General features: G+C 43.1%; 1 protein-coding gene across 3 annotated transcripts; it reads left to right on the top strand.

The window, feature by feature from the left end:
* The first annotated feature begins 1,028 nt into the window (after positions 1-1,028).
* LOC111959102 (fasciculation and elongation protein zeta-2) lies at positions 1,029-17,848 on the top strand. 3 transcript variants are annotated; one of them, XM_023980545.3, is made up of 9 exons: positions 1,029-1,467; positions 2,374-2,482; positions 2,703-2,816; positions 3,170-3,305; positions 3,559-3,830; positions 4,159-4,239; positions 16,334-16,409; positions 16,604-16,669; positions 17,506-17,848. In XM_023980545.3, the coding sequence occupies exons 1-9, from the start codon at positions 1,097-1,099 to the stop codon at positions 17,520-17,522; spliced, it is 1,242 nt and encodes a 413-aa protein (XP_023836313.1). In that variant the 5' UTR covers positions 1,029-1,096; the 3' UTR covers positions 17,523-17,848. The 3 variants fall into 3 exon arrangements, with proteins under 3 accessions (XP_023836313.1, XP_023836314.1, XP_023836315.1); XM_023980546.3 differs by lacking the exon at positions 4,159-4,239 and having other exon boundaries at positions 3,559-3,851; XM_023980547.3 differs by lacking the exon at positions 4,159-4,239 and having other exon boundaries at positions 1,031-1,467.
* The last annotated feature ends 874 nt before the right edge of the window (positions 17,849-18,722 follow it).

Below are 18,722 nucleotides of genomic sequence, written 5' to 3'. Positions count from 1 at the left end.
CACCCATCCCAAAACCCCAACAAGGAACAGGTGAAAACAATTAGACAAAAACAAACGAAAAYGAAAAAGGGATCGGTGGCAGCTAGTAGACCGGCGACGACGACCGCCGAGCGCCACCCGAACAGGAAGGGGAGCCACCTTCAGTGGTATTCGTAACAAACAACAACAAAGGACTTAAGAAACACATTTTCAAACGAAAGGAAACTTCTTGCCAGGGAAAAAATACATTTAAATAAATGTGGGTTTTCACACGCTTATGTAAGTGTCATAGCCAAACATAAAATAACACAATATATGTCACAACAGGTGTAAATATATGGGTCATGACAGTGTTATGACAATAATATGACAGGTTATGACAATGTTGTGTCAGCTGTTATGACATATTATGACAGGGTTATGACTGTCATAACGTGTTATGAAGCTGGGTGTCAAGTGTTAGTATGAAAGAATTATGTTTTAATGCATGTGTTGTGCAGTTAAACATTCTGTTATTCTCTCTAAGGAAACCTATTTCTTCTATTTCAGATGTTGGGGTGCCGCTTTGTAGTGTTGCTATACAAGATCAAAATGGTGTTGGTCCAGAATGTTTGCAAACCAATGTAAAATTAGTCCCTGAAGCATCAAAATGTTTAGTCATTCTCTGGTGACTGGTCTGAATTTGATTGTAGCCTAGCTAAGCTACTATTATTGTGTAAATGTCATTAAATTCCATAGTTTGGGTCTTGGGACTACAATTTATTTAATGTTCTAGATTATTGAAAATAAACTGACTAATACTTTGTTTGGCCTCTATCTCTGTGAATACATTTGGTTACGTTTTTGTGTCAAAGGGTCATTTTGTGAGAGGGAAGCCCGGCCTGAAAGTAACCCCTGGCACCATTTTCCTTTGACCTTAGTGTTCAGTGATTGCAGATCTGTAAAACCCAGAAAGGTGTAAGCAATAAGGCGTTGTCTCCCCGAATGTTGTTATATTACCATATTGCTTGCGCCTATCCCGTTTTTATAGATACGCAAACGCCAAGAGGTTAGGACCTCGGAGGTGGCGAAAAATAGTTTTCGGATCGGTCCAAAGAGACACAGCTCCCACCGGAGGATGCTGTGTCCTGACATTCCGTCGTCGCATACATCATTCATCAGAGGCACTTTGGGTGCAGCCATGGCGGCGCCCCTTGCACATTTCGATGACGAGTGGCACGATTTTAAGGAATTTGAGCCGGTCTCAGAGCAGGGGACTCGGATGGACCGAGTAAACTTGGTTGCCGAGCAGTTGACAGGCGTTCTGAGGGTCCTTCCAGAGCTCAACGACAGCTTTTCGGGCGAAATAGGCAGCTTCAAGTCCATGGAAGAGCTGGTGAACGATTTCGACGAGAGATTGACAGTGTGTTTCCGAAATTTCAACACCCAAACGGAGAACATTGCCCCTGTAAACATTATCACCGAGGATACAACGTTGAGGAACGACGAGTGAGTATGCGAAGTGACTCCTGGCCAAAGTTAGTTTGTAACAACACCTCCCTTGCAACATACTATCAAATGTCAATGTCACGCCCTGCATAATAGCGTCCAACTCATACATGCTGTCACGAGTATTGATGGTTGATGCAAGCGGCGGACATTCAACATTGTATCAGATAAGTTTATAGCATATTTACACCTATTCGAGAATATTGTAATGCTACGTTCATTTCACTAGAAGTTTACGTTTATAATGATGCTTTTTCCCCCATGCATTATTGTTCCTATGCACGTACTGTCAGTTGTGCTGATGACTTGTCAATAAGCAATGTTATCAATGGTCATTTGACTGTTCCATGAAACTAGATTTTAGAACTCACATAATCTCAGTTGACAACATAACAGTGCATGGTTTCCCAAATGTGCCTAACAAAGACATCCTACTAAACTCTAGATTAGAATGTTGACCGAAATACCCTTCCCGGGAGTTCAGAACAAATCGGACAATTCACATTTATCCCCTCCTAAAAGATTAAATATTTGGCTTATGTCTTGGGTAGAGTAGTTGATCCCACTAATCTGTTTGTGGTTAATAAATATTTAGCCCAATACTATGCTGTTTATAAATGATAGATTCGTTATTAATGTCTCACCCTTCTGCTTTTCACTATTCATAATACCGTCTTAAAGCGGTAGCATTAACAGCTGTAGCATTATCAACAGCCCAAACATATCGCACAGCTGGCAGATTAGTCCTCGTTACATCTTACTGCTTCCAAGTGCAGTGTCATTATGACACATTTAACCACTGTTGACCATTATTAGAAGTTAGCTATCACTTATCTACATGAGCTTTTGGTCCTACAGGTGGTGGTGTTAACTGTCATGTGTCTCTCATCTCATTTCACACCACAGGATCTGGAATGCTCTCGCAGATAATTATGGTAATGTCATGGCAGTGGATTGGAAACAGTCTCGAACGCGCTCCCTCCATCTCCCCGCTCTAAACCTCAAAGACAAACCAGTGAGTCATGTTCCTGCTTCATAGAGGGCTCTTTCTTTGCCCCTTTCCTTTCATCCCCACTCTCTCTCTCTCTCTTTCTCCCTCGATCCCTATTCCCTACCACTCCCCCTCTCCCTGCCCCTACCGTCCTGTCCAATCTGTTTATCGCTCCAATCTAAAATTCAGAWTTCATTGTGCCAGGATTTAGTTTTGATTCAATCCCCTCCCCCTGACCTGTCAGAGGGTGGATGATGTAACACTGGAGCTGTCCGACGATGAGCTGAGGGAACAGATGGACATGCACACCATCATCGTCTCCTGCCTCAATGACGAACCCCTCTTCACCGCAGAACAGGTAGGGCTACCCACCAATTTACCAACCTACCAACCCACAGCTCTGCCTGGAATAGCCCAAGGCTGACCTGCACTTTATCAAAGATAGAATACAGTGTAGCAGAGCTGGGTATGGGGCTTGTGCCTGTTGCTTGAATGTGCTTCACATAGACAGATGACAGGTAGACTGAGCCGGTGTGTGTGCGTTAACCAGAGTTGGGGTCTATTCTATCGACAGTGCCAGTCAATTCAGGAATACAATTTCATTCCAAGGATTGGAATTGAACTACATGGAGACATTCTATGTCCAATGCAACAGACAGGAATAGAAATGGAACTGATCCCAAATGTGTGGTGTTACCGTGTGTATTGTAGGTTATTGAGGAGATAGAGGAGATGATGCAGGACTCTCCTGACCTGGAGGCAGAGCAGAACCACCCCTCTCAGTCAGACCTCGCCATGCTCTCTCTGGACATCCAGCGCCCCAGAACAAACCACAGCTATGAAGAGCGTGAGTATATCTCTTGTCAGTTAGGATGTGGTGTGTGTGTGTGTGTGTGTGTGTGTTGGTGTGGTGTGTGTGGGTTGTGTGTGTGTGTGTGTGCGTGCCGCGTGCGTGCGTGCGTGCGTGCGTGCGTGCGTGCGTGCGCTGCGTGCGTGTGTGTGTGTGTAAATGGTGTGAGGGAGGGGGAGGTTAAGAGTGTGCTTGCATTCTTATGCTACATTTCTGTGTGGTGTGTGCGCGTGGCGTTTGTGGTGTGCAGGAGAGAGGACCCTGTGTGTAGCAGAGCTGAATGAGCGGCTAGAGGAGGTGGAGATGGCCATCAGACATTACGGTGAGGAGCTGATTCAACACCTGGCCCTCAGGGACGAGCTGGACTTTGAAAAAGAGGTGAAGAACAGCTTCATCTCTATCCTGATAGATGTGCAGAACAGACAGAAGGAACACAGGGAACTACTGAAGAAAAAGAAAAAACTCAAGAGTGGTGCCGGGGCCCCGCAGGGCCGACCAGAGAGAACACAAGCACTAGGATCAGTGAGTGACACCATCCATGCTGTGCGTGCACACACACAAACACACACACACAATTCCTGCTGATCCACTGTTTTATGGCATTGCTTAGTAACCTTTTAATGTATTCAAACCTTATACAACTTATTTCTTGCTTGTACAGATGTCCCCCCGTATTACTATCTTGATACCTTATTACTTCACTCTTTTTACAAACTCATTTACTGGTTTATTGTTTTGGGGATATTGACCTTTTAAACCTTGCACATGGTTCCTTCTATTTTCATCTGCTTGTTTCCAGTTTGTGTGCCTCTTACTTCCCGTTTCTCTACTTCACTTCCTTCCTCTCTAGCGCTTTAGCATGGTGGGGCTCTCGTCTACCATTCAAAATGGCTTCCGGCAAACTTTTGGGAGTAGTGGGAGTGAAAGACAGGTGCCTATATTTCTCTCTTTCTCTCTGTCTGTTGCGCTATTCATTGGTGCTGTGTGTGTGTGTTTTTGTTGGTCAACTAGATGGTAATTGTACATGAAGTACAATTGGTGGGATTAAAGTATTTTTGTGGTAGAAGTTTAAAACGTTTTACTTTACTATTTAAAGCAAAGCAGTTGCATATAGTCAAAGTTTAATGTAGTAAAATAATTATTTTTGATTAACTACTATATCAACCATATTAATTTGGATTATGGGGCAGTTAGATCACAAAAATGTCTCAACTACAGTTGTTGCGTGTGAAAACTAAAAGAAGAAAGACAAAGAACAAAGCAGTCTTTTGTTAGAAGATGGGGATAAAAAGCAGGATCAAGTGAACAACACTCTTAGGAAAGCAAAGAAACTCTGAATCAATCATGCTGTGGGTTTCAAATAAATAGATGCACAAGAAACGGAACAGAGCTAAGCACAGGCAAAATCTTAGAGGAAAACCTGGTTCAGTCTGCTTTCCTACAGACACTGGGAGACAAATTCACCTTTCAGCAGGACAATAACCTAAAATGCAAGGCCAAATCTACACTGGAGGTGCTTGCCAAGACGACATTGAATGTTCTTGAGTGGCCTAATTGCAGTTGTGATTTAAATCTTCTTGAAAACCTGTGGCAAGACTTGAAAATTGCTGACTAGCAATGATCAACAACCAACTTGACGGAGCTTGAAGAATTTAAAAAAGATGTACAACTATTGTACAATCCAGGTGTGCAGAGCTCTTAGAGACTTACTCAGATAGACTTGCAGCTGTAATCTCTGCCAAAGGGGATTCTACCATGTATTGACTCAGGGGTGTGAATACTTATTTATGTAAATTAGATATTTCTGTATTTCATTTAACATTTTTTTACTAACATTTCCAAAAACATGTTTTCACTTTGTTGTTATGGGGTATTGTGTGTAGATGGGTGAGAAATGATTTTAATTCATTTTGAATTCAGGCTGTAACACAACATAATGTGGAATAAGTCAAGGGGTATGAATACTTTCAGAAAGCACTGTATTAGGGCTGACCCTAGTTAGTCGACTGGTTGATTGTTTGGTCGATAGGCTGTTGGTCGACTGAGATTTATTTAGTCAAGCTGTGGCAAATATACACTACATGACCAAAAGTATGTGAATACCTGCTCGTTGAACATCTCATTCAAAAATCATGGGCATTAATATGGAGTTGGTCCCCCCTTTGCTGCTATAACAGCCTCTACACTTCTGGYAAGGCTTAGGGCTGGGTGATATGGCCTAAAACRCATATCTCGATTTTCTCAGCTTATGGGAGATTCACAATATATACAGTTGAAGTCGGAAGTTTACATACACCTTTGCCAAATACATTTAAACTCAGTTTTTCACAATTCCTGCCTGACATTTAATCCAAGTAACAATTCCCTGTCTTAGGTCAGTTAGGATCACCACTTTATTTTAAGAATGTGAAATGTCAGAATAATAGTAGAGAGAATTATTTATTTCAGCTTTTATTTCTTTCATCACATTCCCAGTGGGTTAGAAGTTTACATTCACTCAATTAGTATTTGGTAGCATTGCCTTAAAATTATTTAACTTGGGTCAAACGTTTCGGGTAGCCTTCCACAAGCGTCCCACAATAAGTTGGGTGAATTTTGGCCCATTCCTCCTGACAGAGCTGGTGTAAACTGAGTCAGGTGTGTAGGCCTCTTTGCTCACACACGCTTTTTCAGTTCAGCCCACACATTTTCTATAGGATTGAGGTCAGGGCTTGGTGATGGCCACTCCAATACCTTGACTTTGTTGTCCTTAAGCCATTTTGCCACAACCTTGGAAGTATGCTTGGGGTCATTGTCCATTTGGAAAACCCATTTGCGACCAAGCTTTAACTTCCTGACTGATGTCTTGAGATGTTGCTTCAATATACCACATCATTTTCCTCCCTCATGATGCCATCTATTTTGTGAAGGGCACCAGCCCCTCGTGCAGCAAAGCACCCCACAACATGATGCTGCCACCCCCGTGCTTCACGGTTGGGATGGTGTTCCTCGGCTTGCAAGCCGAGGCTTGAGCTGCGTGATTGTAGTACCCCCATCTAGCCAAATATGATTGTATTGTAAAAAGCATTAAACTGTATTCTGTACTTTACTGTATTCACGACGTCTGGTTGTTTGTGTTTAGTCGTTATCTGTTTAGAAGTTACAGTGGGAATGGAAAAAGTGTCCTTTAAAAAAAGGGCATGTGAAATGTGATGGATAGTTATCACTTTTTAAATCCAGATGCTACCCCCCCAGAGGGATGTTTCTTAGTATGTGTGGAATGGAAAAAGATGTCCTTTAAAAAAGGGCATGTGAAATGTGATGGGATAGTTATCACTTTTTAAATCCAGATGCTACCCCCAGAGGGATGTTTCTTAGTAACCCTTTTTCCTCCAAACACAGCGATTGTCATTCAGGTCAAACAGTTCTATTTGTTTCATCAGACCAGAGGACATTTCTCCAAAAAGTACAATCTTTGTCCCAATGTGCAGTTGCAAACCGTAGTCTGGCTTTTTATGGCGGTTTTGGAGCAGTGGCTTCTTCCTTGCTGAGCGGCCTTTCAGGTTTATGTCGACATAGGACTCATTTTACGGTGGATATAGATACTTTTGTACCTGTTTCCTCCAGCATCTTCACAAGGTCCTTTGCTGTTGTTCTGGGATTGATTTGCACTTTTCACACCAAAGTACGTTCATCTCTAGGAGACGGAACTGTCTCCTTCCTGAGCGGTATGACGACTGCGTGGTCCCATGGTGTTTTATACTTGCATTACTGTTGTTTGTACAGATGAACGTGGTACCTTCAGGCATTTGGAAATTGCTCCCAAGGATGAACCAGACTTGTGGAGGTCTACAATTTTTTTTCTGAGGTCTTGGCTGATTTATTTTGATTTTCCCATGATGTCAAGTAAAGAGGCACTGAGTTTGAAGGTAGGCCTTGAAATACATCCACAGGTACACCTCCAATTGACTCAAATGATGTCAATTAGCTTAAAAAAAGATTTTTTTGCTGAGAAGCTTCTAAAGCCATGATATCGTTTTCTTGAATTTTCCAAGCTGTTTATAGGCACAGTCAACTCAGTGTATGTTAACTTCTGACCCACTGGAATTGTGATACGGTGAATTATTAGTGAAATAATCTGTCTGTAAACAATTGTTGTAAAAATTACTTGTGTRATGCACAAAGTAGATGTCCTAACCGACTTGCCAAAACTATAGTTTGTTAACAAGAAATTTGTGGAGTGGTTGAAAAACGAGTTTTAATGACTCCAACCTAAGTGTATGTAAACTTCTAACTTCAACTGTATATATAGATTTTTTTAAATGTTTTCTCTAAATAAGCTTTGTTGTACAATTTAAAGGTAAATTACACTGCGTTTAAAACAGTCAGTAATAATCTAATGAATTCAGAGCTTGTAAAATTATACCTAGGCTAAATAAATGCCTTCAACAGCCATAAGACCCACTAATAATTTAATTATTTTATCAAAATACTTGTACCTGCTTTTTTTTGTAATAATCACTGATCTGGCTTTCAGGTCTGTCTAAAAAAATGATATTTTTGTTACAAATTTAATCAGAACCATGCATAATGCACATCAACTAATAATGTATCAGGCATAGAAAATGAACACCGGTCTCATAAACAATCTCTCAAGCACAAGCACACGTGCTAGTAAGTAGCCAACTAATATTTATTTTTCAAGTTTAGCCAACTTGGATCTAGGTATAATTTCACAAGCTCTGAATTCAGCTAACAAAGCAAAACAGTTGAATTTTAACTAACACATTCTTCTGTCCATCTCCAACTGTTTGAACAGATGTTGAAATAAAGTGGCCTACCTCATTTCTCAGAATGAGAACGAGTTGCCAATTCCTTATATAACTGTTTTATGCTTATTGCACATTTATAAAACACAGCCTAAACAGCTAGTATAACTATCTTTATTCGYCAAAAATGCTGCCAGCGATACATTGTACCGTAATGCGCGCTACAAACTGATCATTCGTTTTGTTCATTGGTACATCCTTTTCAGTAGTGTCTGCTCTGCTTGAAATTTGAGGAGTTGAAACATAAACAGGGTATGGTTCGATAGGGTTAACTTCTCCTCTACTACAGTAAAATAATGTCTCCATGTGTTTCGGTGTCCATATGATCGATTCTGTTGGACCAAACCTCAAATGCAAATAGCATATTGAAACCGTTTGTCAGAGAGGAAGAAGTGATCTCTCATCTTTGTTTTTGTGAGTTGTTGGGGGAGCGTCTTGGGAGAAAGAGGCGAAGCGCTAAAATCTGTCCAAAATATGGCCAATGCGTTTCTGTGTGCTTATTTTGAACCTAAGCTTGTCCGCCTGCCTTCCCGCCTTTCGAACAACGACACCCGTTGTTAGGGCGGKCACATGAGCATRTTGTCATTATATACAGACCTCTGGTGTAAATGGGAAGGTGCACAGCACAMAKGGAGTGAACGAGACGAGACCAAAAAGACAACATGAGAACAAGCGGARATAAATGCTCATGAAAACGAAAAATACAAAAACTTTGATTCTGCAGGCATTTGGAATGTCGCGCAAAAACATGAATTCAAATTAATTCTATATATCGCCCAGCCCTACTTTCCACTACATGTTGGAACATTGTTGCAGGGACTTGCTTCCATTCAGCCACAAGAGCATTAGTGAGGTCGGACGCTGATGTTGGGCGGTTAGGCCTGGCTCGCAGTCTGCATTCCAATTCATCCCAAAGGTGTTTAATGGGTTTGAGGTCAGGGCTCTGTGCAGGCCAGTAAAGCTATTCCAAACCGTTCTTAACCGACCGTTTCTGTATGGACCTCGGTTTGTGCATAAGGCATTGTCATGCTGAAACAGGGAAGGGCCATCCCCAAACTGTTGCCACAAAGTTGGAAGCACATAATCATCTTGAATGTTATTGTATGCTATAGCGTTAAGATTTCCCTTCACTGGAATTAAGGGGCCATTAAAAACAGCCCCAGACCATTATTCCTCCTCCACCGAACTTTACAGTTGGCACTATGCATTCGGGCAGGTAGCATTGTCCTGGCATCAGTCAAACCCAGATTCGTCTGTCGAACTGCCAGATGGTGAAGCATGATTCGTCACTCCAGAGAACGCAATTCCACTGCTCCAGAGTCCAATGGCAGCGAGCTTTACACCACTCCAGCCGATGCTTGGCATTGGAAACCTATTTCATGAAGCTCCCGATGAACAGTTATTGTACTGACGTTGCTTCCAGATGCAGTTTGGAACTCCGTAGTGAGTGTTGCAACCGAGGACAGAGAATTTTTACGCGCTACGCCCTTCAGCACTCGGCTGAGCCATTGTTCGCGGCTGAGCCATTGTTGTTCCTAGACATTTACACTTTACAATAACAGCACTTACAGTTGACCGGGCATCTCAAGCAGGMCAGAAATCTGACGAATTGACTTGTTGGAAAGGTGCACCAGTATCACCAGTAGTACATTTACTGTTAATTCCCATKATTTCTAATCTACAATGTTTGTTTGGTTACGGTCATTTCTGTTAATGCACTCAATATATTATTATTACAGTCTTACCGTTGTCACAGTTGTCATTGTAGGAGTGGACACGTTTGCAGAGCACACAACCTAGGCTGTGAGAAAAAAGTTTTGGTTTATTTCATTCCATTTACAAGTTGTCAATTTATTAATTGTCTTTTGTTTGGAGCACTCCTGTCAATCTTGAGTAGAGGACACGCAACTGATTACGCATATAGAATTAGGACTAGTCTACTTAGTCTGCGAGCAAATGTAGGCCTACAATTGTGCCCATTTGAGGATCTAATGCTATTTATGATTGTCTTAACTTACTATCACTGTGGAATTTCTGAAAGTAATTTTTTCTTCGCCTCAAGCAGCGAGTAGACAAAGTCTGTTTTTACATCCATTGAAAATTATAGTTGTTCCTCAACGGAGCCTATTTGAAAAATCTTTACAGCTCGCTCCCTTTTGATTACCGCTCAGCATGAAAGGGGAAGAAATGTCATGCTCTGATCCGGTGGAAGCGTCATAAAATAGGTCTACCTGATTACGTCTTATCCCTCGCAAAATAGCCTGCAGCTGTGTCTGTCTGTCTAGAGCTCACTGGAGCTGAAAACTCTTGAGGACTCAGAATATTTTATACAATGTTGCAAGTTAGCTAGCAGGAGCTTCAGGCCAGACCAAGTTAAAACAATAGCTGACACATTGTTTCAAGTTCCTTGCAGACAGGTCATGCATAGACAATGTGATTTAGATTATATTTATTTTTATCAGGATATTTTCTACCTGCAGGTTGCAATGTTAAAAATGTTTGGCTTTATGTAGACTATTTTTACATATTGGCAATGAAAATAAAAGTTACTTTTAGATTTGTATCATTTTCATTTAGATTTACCACATAACATTGATTTTGAGATAGGAAGGCTTTATTATAAATTAAATTAAACTGTTCCATGAAAATGTGCATATGAAAATCATAACTGGCATGCAGATCATGTAAAGGTTTTCTTCCTGGGGTGAAGGAGAGGACCAAAATGCAGCGTAGCCAGTGCTCAACATGTTTAATTATAAGAACAAGTMAACACTACAAACAACTTACAAAATAACAAACGTGCAAAACCGATACAGACCTATCTGGTGCAGAACACAAACACAGAGACAGGTAACAACCACCCACAACGAACACAGTGAAACAACCTACCTAAATATGACTCTTAATTAGAGGAACGCAAAACACTGCTCTAATTAAGAGCCAACCAGGCAACCCTAAACCAACATAGAAACACACAACATAGAATGCCCACCAAAACTCACGCCCTGACCATCACACACATACAAAACAACAGAAAACAGGTCAGGAACGTGACAGAACCCCCCCCTCAAGGTGCGAACGCCGGGCGCACCAGCACAAAGTCCAGGGGAGGGTCTGGGTGGGCATCTGACCACGGTGGTGGCTCAGGCTCCGGACGCTGTCCCCACACCACCATAGTCACTCCCCGCTTCTGTATCCCCTCCCAATGACCACCCTCCAACTAAAACCACCTAAATGAAGGGGCAGCACCGGGATAAGGGGCAGCACCGGGATAAGGGGCAGCACCGGGATAAGGGGCGGCAGGTCCTGGCTGAGGGACTCTGGCAGTCCTGGCTGAGGACTCTGGCAGGTCCTGGCTGAGGGACTCTGGCAGGTCGGGCTGAGGGACTCTGGCAGGTCCGGGCTGAGGCGATCTGGCAGGTCCGGGTGAGGGACTCTGGCAGGTCCGGGCTGAGGGACTCTGGCAGGTCCGGTCTGGCGGAAGGCTCTGGCTGATCCGGTCTGGCGGAAGGCTCTGGCTGATCCGGTCTGGCGGAAGGCTCTGGCTGATCCGGTCTGGCGGAAGGCTCTGGCTGATCCGGTCTGGCGGAAGGCTCTGGCTTGCATCCGGTCTTGCGAAGGCTCTGGCTGATCCGGTCTGGCGGAAGGCTCTGGCTAGTGACCGGTCTGGCGGAAGGCTCTGGCTGATCCGGTCTGGCGGAAGGCTCTAACGGCTCCTGTCTGGCGGACGGCTCTAGCGGCTCCTGTCTGGCGGACGGCTCTGTAGGCTCATGGCAGCGGGCGGCTTTGCAGGCTCATGGCAGACGGGCGGCTTTGCAGGCTCATGGCAGACGGACAGTTCAGACGGCGTAGGGCAGACGAGCAGTTCAGACGCCGCTGGGCAGACGGGCAGTTCAGGCGCCGCTGAGCAGACGGGCAGTTCAGGCGCCGCTGGCAGACGGGCAGTTCAGGCGCCGCTGGCAGACGGGCAGTTCAGGCGCCGCTGGGCAGACGGCAGACTCTGGCCGGCTGAGACGCACTGTAGGCCTGGTGCGTGGTACCGGAACTGGAGGTACCGGGCTAAGGACACGCACCTTCAGGCTAGTGCGGGGAACAACAACAGGGCACACTGGACTCTCGTGGCGCACTCTAGGCCTGGTGCGTGGTACCGGAACTGGAGGTACCGGGCTGAGGGCACGCACCTCAGGGCGAGTGCGGGGAGAAGGAACAGTGCGTACAGGGCTCTGGAGACGCACAGGAGGCTTGGTGCGTGGTGCCGGAACTGGAGGCACTGGGCTGGAGACACGCACCATAGGGAGAGTGCGTGGAGGAGGAACAGGGCTCTGGAGATGCACTGGAAGCTGGTGCGTGGTGTAGGCACTGGTGGTACTGAGCTGGGGTGGGAAGTGGCGCCGGATATACCGGACCGTGAAGGAGGACACGTGCTCTTGAGCACTGAGCCTCCCCAACCTTACCAGGTTGAATGGTCCCCGTAGCCTGCCAGTGCGGCGAGGTGGAATAGCCCGCACTGGGCTATGCAGGCAAACCGGGGACACCACCTGTAAGGCTGGTGCCATGTACGCCGCCCGAGGAGACTACTGGAGACCAGATACGTTGGGCCGGCTTCATGGCACTCGGCTCGATGCCCAACCTAGCCCTCCAGTGGCAAGGTGGAATAGCCCGCACTGGGCTAAGCACGCGTACTGGGGACACCGTGCGCTTTACCGCATAACACGGTGTCTGACCAGTACGACGCTCTCTCACTCCACGGCCACCGGGGAGTTGGCTCAGGTATCCAACCCGGCTTCGCCACACTCCCCTTTAGCCCCCCCCCCAAGAAATTTTTGGGTGTTACTCACGGGCTTTTCAGGCTTCCGTGCAAGACGCGTCCCCTCATAACTCCGGTTCTTCACCTCCCGAGAGCGGCGATTCTCTCCAACCCTTCCCCAGGGTCCTTTTCCGTCCATGATCTCCCAAGACCATTCCTCCTGTGTCCAGTAGTCCTGTGTACTGGGCCGCTGCTGCTCCCCGTTGCTACGCTGCTTGGTCCTGGTTTGGTGGGTGGTTCTGTAAAGGTTTTCTTCCTGGGGTGAAGGAGAGGACCAAAATGCAGCGTAGCCAGTGCTCAACATGTTTAATTATAAGAACAAGTGAACACTACAAACAACTTACAAAATAACAAACGTGCAAAACCGATACAGACCTATCTGGTGCAGAKCACAAACACAGAGACAGGTAACAACCACCCACAACGAACACAGTGAAACAACCTACCTAAATATGACTCTTAATTAGAGGAACGCAAAACACCTGCCTCTAATTAAGAGCCATACCAGGCAACCCTAAACCAACATAGAAACACACAACATAGAATGCCCACCCAAAACTCACGCCCTGACCATCACACACATACAAAACAACAGAAAACAGGTCAGGAACGTGACAGATCAGTAGAAATGGTATGATAACTTGGCACTCCAAATGGAAAAGGTTGCCATCCGCTGGTGTAGCCTATTACCGGCAAATTCAGGAGCTTAACAGCCGAGGCAAATCTGCGAAAGCCAGCAGCAGCYGGCAGCGGGAGGAGGAAGGTCGGGAACAGGTGTTTTTCTTCTGGTTAGGCTATATTGATCTCTGGCTCTCTCTTTAGTAATTTATGTGTCTTCATTTTTAATCTCAGTGCTTAAAGCATCAGACAAGCTCAGTAGCGTACATATAGTTGATTTTATTCAAACATAGGACATGGAAAATAGAAGTAATTTTTTCCCGACTAATCAGAAGACTCTTGGTCAACTAAGATTTGTTTTAGTCAGGAGCATCCCTACACTGTATGTAGAATAGATTTCTATGTAGACCTACTGATAGCTAGCTGTAAGTCTAGCTAATAAATTAACTCTTTATTGCTAAAAGTACATTTCCTGAAGTAAATGTGGTTTATTTGCTAGCTTGTTTTAAAGTATGTATGGTTTTGAAATATGTTATAGTAGTGGTAGTGCCTGCAGTAGTAATGGTGGTGACTGGTTATAGTTGAAAAAGTAGGTAGGTGAAAAGCTAAGATAGTCTGAAAATATGAAAGTTGGTTTGGTGTATCTAGCTTGAARGGTTCAAGAGTTACAATTATTGTTGGTGGGCATGATATGCTAATTTAAGTGGTTAAAATGTATAGTGTAGACCAAAGCTAGTGCGAACCAGAGCACACCCAGGGCCAGAGCTGTACCAGAGCTAGTACAGACAAGAGCAGTAGTTGTGGTCAGTAGTTGTGTGGTTGTGGTCAGTGTCTAAACGACAGTTGTTGCATGTGAAAACTGAAAGAAGTGCAATGAGAAGCAGGGTTGCCAGGTCAAGCTTAAATMTCTAGCCCAATGACCTCTCAAAACCCGCCCAAAAGGCCTGAAAACTAGCCCAATTAATTTTTTTTTACAGCAAGAGAGGAGTTGCCAATTCAATTTTACCATAGTTTGCTGAGATAAAGGCAGGTAGCCTATAGCCCCTTATAGGCCTACATCTCATTTCAGATAGTCTACAGTATCCTAGACAAGACGTAGGCAAGATGTAAACTGAACGATTGAGCAGCTTGCTTAGTTCAAATTAAGACACATTTATTCAACATAAAAAGCGAGGCGATTTCGCAATAAGAAGTGCTTGTTTCCCCAATAGCCGGCTGGAACAGGCAACTGAGAATGGGGTCATCATTTCAATCACTGAATTAAATATGAATAATATATATATGAACTTAATATGCTTGTCAACAACAGCCAGTGTTTATTTTTTTGAATGGGTTTTACATGTAGCCTAATCTGACAGTTCATAGTTCATAATAACACAAGGCTACACCGACAAAGCTATAGGCTATATATTTCATTGGTTTGCCAGCTCCACAAGCGGCACAAAGGCTCCACAAGGCTACACAAGCGGCACAAAGGCTACACAAGGCTACACAAGTGGCACAAAGGCTCCACAAGCGGCACAAATTGATTTGCAATGACTCCAGTGATATCGTCATTTCAACAACATTTATTGTATCAAATGGTAGCCTACAATGTCATACACATGAATAGGTTTACTTGATGGCCAACAGAGGCAAATGTATAATTCTCCACATTTAGCCTAATGTCAGTTTCATTGAGGACTTTTCCTCGTAAAAAATAACCGGGCGAGGGAGTTCCATAACTTCCATTTAACATTTCTACTCGGGCGGCCCCTGAGACCCAAGAACTGAGCATGCATAAAGCACTTTGCTTGATACCTAAGCAGTCAACATTAAAATGCAGTTTAAACCGGCTCCAAGCGGATTTATGTAATGCCTTCTAGTGCGTTCCCAAAATGGTTGTKTATACGTTGTAATGTTTCCACGGCGTTTCTAGCGCGAACAGTGTAAGAAGAGTAGCGCGCTAAATAATAATAATAACAAAAAGTCTAAAGTATGACGAAGATTTAAAGTCTGGACTTTTGCTCTGTAAGTCCCACCTAAAAATGCTGATCCACCCAGCTTCACATCTCCATAAACTGAACATAAATTACTCGCTGTCTCACCTCTCCATAGGAAATGGCTAACCATACCCACCCCCCACTGTATTTAAGAAGGAGTCTTAACAAACATCACTCTGTTAATTGCTTTTCTACAATGGTTGCCCACTTCTACTCTCATGGAGAAGCAATTGAACAATTGTATTTAGCGTGTACAGTGCCTGGTGAAATTTTTCACACCCCTTGCACAGTTTTCTAAATGTTCCGCCTTAGTATTAAATGTAAAATGGGATTACATTTGATTTTTTTTCCAACCAGTCTACACAACCTACTACACAATTTCAATGTAAAGGAAAATTATAGAAAATGTTCTTAATTAATTAGAACACGAAACAAACATGCCTTGATTGCATATGTCTTCACACGCCATAGTTAATACTTGGTGGAATAACTTTTGACAGGCATTACATCTGTGAGAGGAACATTTGTGTAATGGCTGCCAGCTGTAATGGCTGCCAATGGTGGTTCCACCAAGTATTACATATGCAATCAAGACTGTTTTTTTTATTGGTATTAATTTGGAAAATGTTCTATAATTCTTRGTTCACTTTGAAAATGTGGGATAGGCTGTAGTAGGAAAACAATATAACGTGTAATTGAATTAAGGCAGAAAAATGTGAAAAGTGTACAAGGGGTGTTTACACTTTCACTAGGTTTTGTACTTATACTCCCTCTTTTTCTCTGTTGTTTCTACCCCATGGTCTCTCTTAGTATCTGACCACAGTCATTCCATATGAGAAGAAAGGAGGTCCTCCATCGGTGGAAGATCTTCAGATCCTTACCCAAAGTAAGTGGCAACTCTCAGGTACAGAGCATTTATCCCCCACCCATCAAATGAATCTTGAATAAATCAAAACATTTGTGCTACTTGAAGTACATGGTACAGTTGTTTATCTGGTGTTATAGATGGTTGACATACCGTGGTCAAATAAATTCCTGGAATAAATCTATTTTTCTGATTGGTTTGCGTTTCTGTTGCAGTCCTGCAAGCTATGAGAGACGACAGTGACAAGGTGCCCAGGCTTCTGACAGACTACATTCTCAAAGGTGAGTACACTCAGCCTCTCCCTATGTACATTTTAACATTAGTAGGCTACATTACAGGGATGTATGTGTTATTGGCGTACTGTTGTCTCTGTATTTTTGTAGAATTCAAGAGCATAACGGTTATTGATAACTCGTGATTTTCATTAGGCTATTTTAAGCTAGGCTTTTCTACTGTTTAAGTTTGTTGTGCCTTTTCTTTTGTGTTTATGGTACAGGGCAATTTCCAGTTGAGTGATCTCCTTTTTCATTTCTTAAAAAAAAAAATGTCTCTCCATTCTTCATTTTCTGTTCAATGTCTCGCTGCATTGTACTTGCCAGCTCTGGTGTGAGAGCCATGGACAGAGAGGTTTGTGGCACACATTCACAGACACTGTACTGCGTGGTGTAGTTCACTCATTGCGGGAGAGCACCCAGAGTGGCCACTGAGCTTTAGTGTAATGTAACCGTACCCTGCCCTTGTGTCCTGTCACTGCCCCCACCCCATCACTGTCACACTGCTGCTTTTTAGGGTATGGTAGACCCCATTGCTGCTCCCGTTGGTGTCACAAAGTTATCCCTGACCCATGACCTTGCTTTGCGTAACCCTTCACATCCTCAAGTGATCCCAACTGGACCTGATGGGTTCCCCTGAAACACTCCCTGGGAATCACTGCTCTTACAACCATTGGAACCTATTTCTCTTTCTGGGCTTATCTATTTCTCCAGTTTTACTATTTCATTCCTTTTTCTCCTCTCAAGCCTGTTCTATTTCTTACTTTGTATTTTCCCATAGTTGCCCAACTGGCATTCACACATAGTCTCAGCCATACTCATTAATATGTGTTTTTTTCCCACAGTGCTTTGCCCAACATAGGCTGGAAGGACGATAACGGACCTTTTGGAAACGAGGTGAGGGGTCTGGTTTCAATGTCAACAAGCAAAATGAAGAGGACTCAGTCCGTGTATAAAAAATAAAAACATAAACACACTTCATTTATTCTTTATGATGCATGGTATTTTACCTCAAGTTGCTCCTTTTTGTGTAACACCCATAGATGTTTTATACCTCATTCAGTTTTATTTTCTCCGTGTTGAACATATATGATTTCACAAACCTTGTGTATTTGACAACTTCAAGTATTGTTTTATTGTTTTTACTTTAAGTGCAGTGTAAAATACAGTACTCAAAGTCATAAGAAAGATACTCATACATTCTACTGTAGCATCTACTGTATGTGGCTGATTTCAACAGCCTTTTGGACGATAAGGGGCCCTTACTTTTTTGGCCCTGAAGTAAGATCGAAGCTACTCATATCCAAAGGGTTGTGTCTTAATTTGATTAACCTAATCTGAAGGTCTCAGAAACGACTGAGCACTTGTAATATCAGGGATATGAAACATTTTAGATTGGTTTAAAAGTGCTTAAATACATTTCAATAATAAAATAAACCTTGAACTAAATACGAACATTATTCTACACAACTCAGTCCACCATTTGGCCTTCCTAAAAGCACTGCACATACATTTTTTTGTCATAGCTAAATACTGTAGTAGTACCATTGTTGTCATACTTAGAAGGAATTGCAAAGGTAATGTGAACAGAACTGTAATTAATTACAGAGCACTGATGTGACTACTAGCTATGCATTTGAGTAAATACTGACTCACTGAAGCCCTGAATCAGAGGCACCGTGCAGCCCAGACCTGGCCAGTCTGTGCACACAAGCTGGGCATTATTATACTTCTATACACAAGAAATGAAGATGCCTTTGTATTTGCAAATTTTTTTTGTACATTTGTAAATGACTTATTTTTAACCAAATGTTATTATACTGAGCTACTTATCTGCTAAATGTATAAAGTCAATGGTAAACCCAATTTAAATCTGTTTTTGTTTCATTACTGAGTCAAGTCCCTTTTTTTTRTCTCCTCGTGTCACGATCGTCGTAAAGCGCAGCGTGGTTTGAATACATTCTTCTATCTTTAATGAAGAACACGTAAACAAACTTACAAAACGAATAAGACGAACGTGACCGCTATATAAACAATGTGCTAACATGCAACATAACATAGA

Source organism: Salvelinus sp. IW2-2015, linkage group LG35 (assembly GCF_002910315.2).
Source record: "Salvelinus sp. IW2-2015 linkage group LG35, ASM291031v2, whole genome shotgun sequence".
Taxonomy (NCBI): domain Eukaryota; kingdom Metazoa; phylum Chordata; class Actinopteri; order Salmoniformes; family Salmonidae; genus Salvelinus; species Salvelinus sp. IW2-2015.
Note: the sequence above shows the minus strand (reverse complement) of the source record. Positions and strands in the feature narration are given on the sequence as shown.

Excerpts from the sequence above, each read along its gene's own strand:
- LOC111959102 (XM_023980545.3), top strand. The coding sequence starts at position 1,097 with ATGCTGTGTCCTGACATTCCGTCGTCGCATACATCATTCATCAGAGGC. Across the intron at positions 3,831-4,158 it reads GAACACAAGCACTAGGATCA|CGCTTTAGCATGGTGGGGCT; the intron begins GTGAGTGACACC and ends CTTCCTCTCTAG. Across the intron at positions 4,240-16,333 it reads GTAGTGGGAGTGAAAGACAG|TATCTGACCACAGTCATTCC; the intron begins GTGCCTATATTT and ends GGTCTCTCTTAG.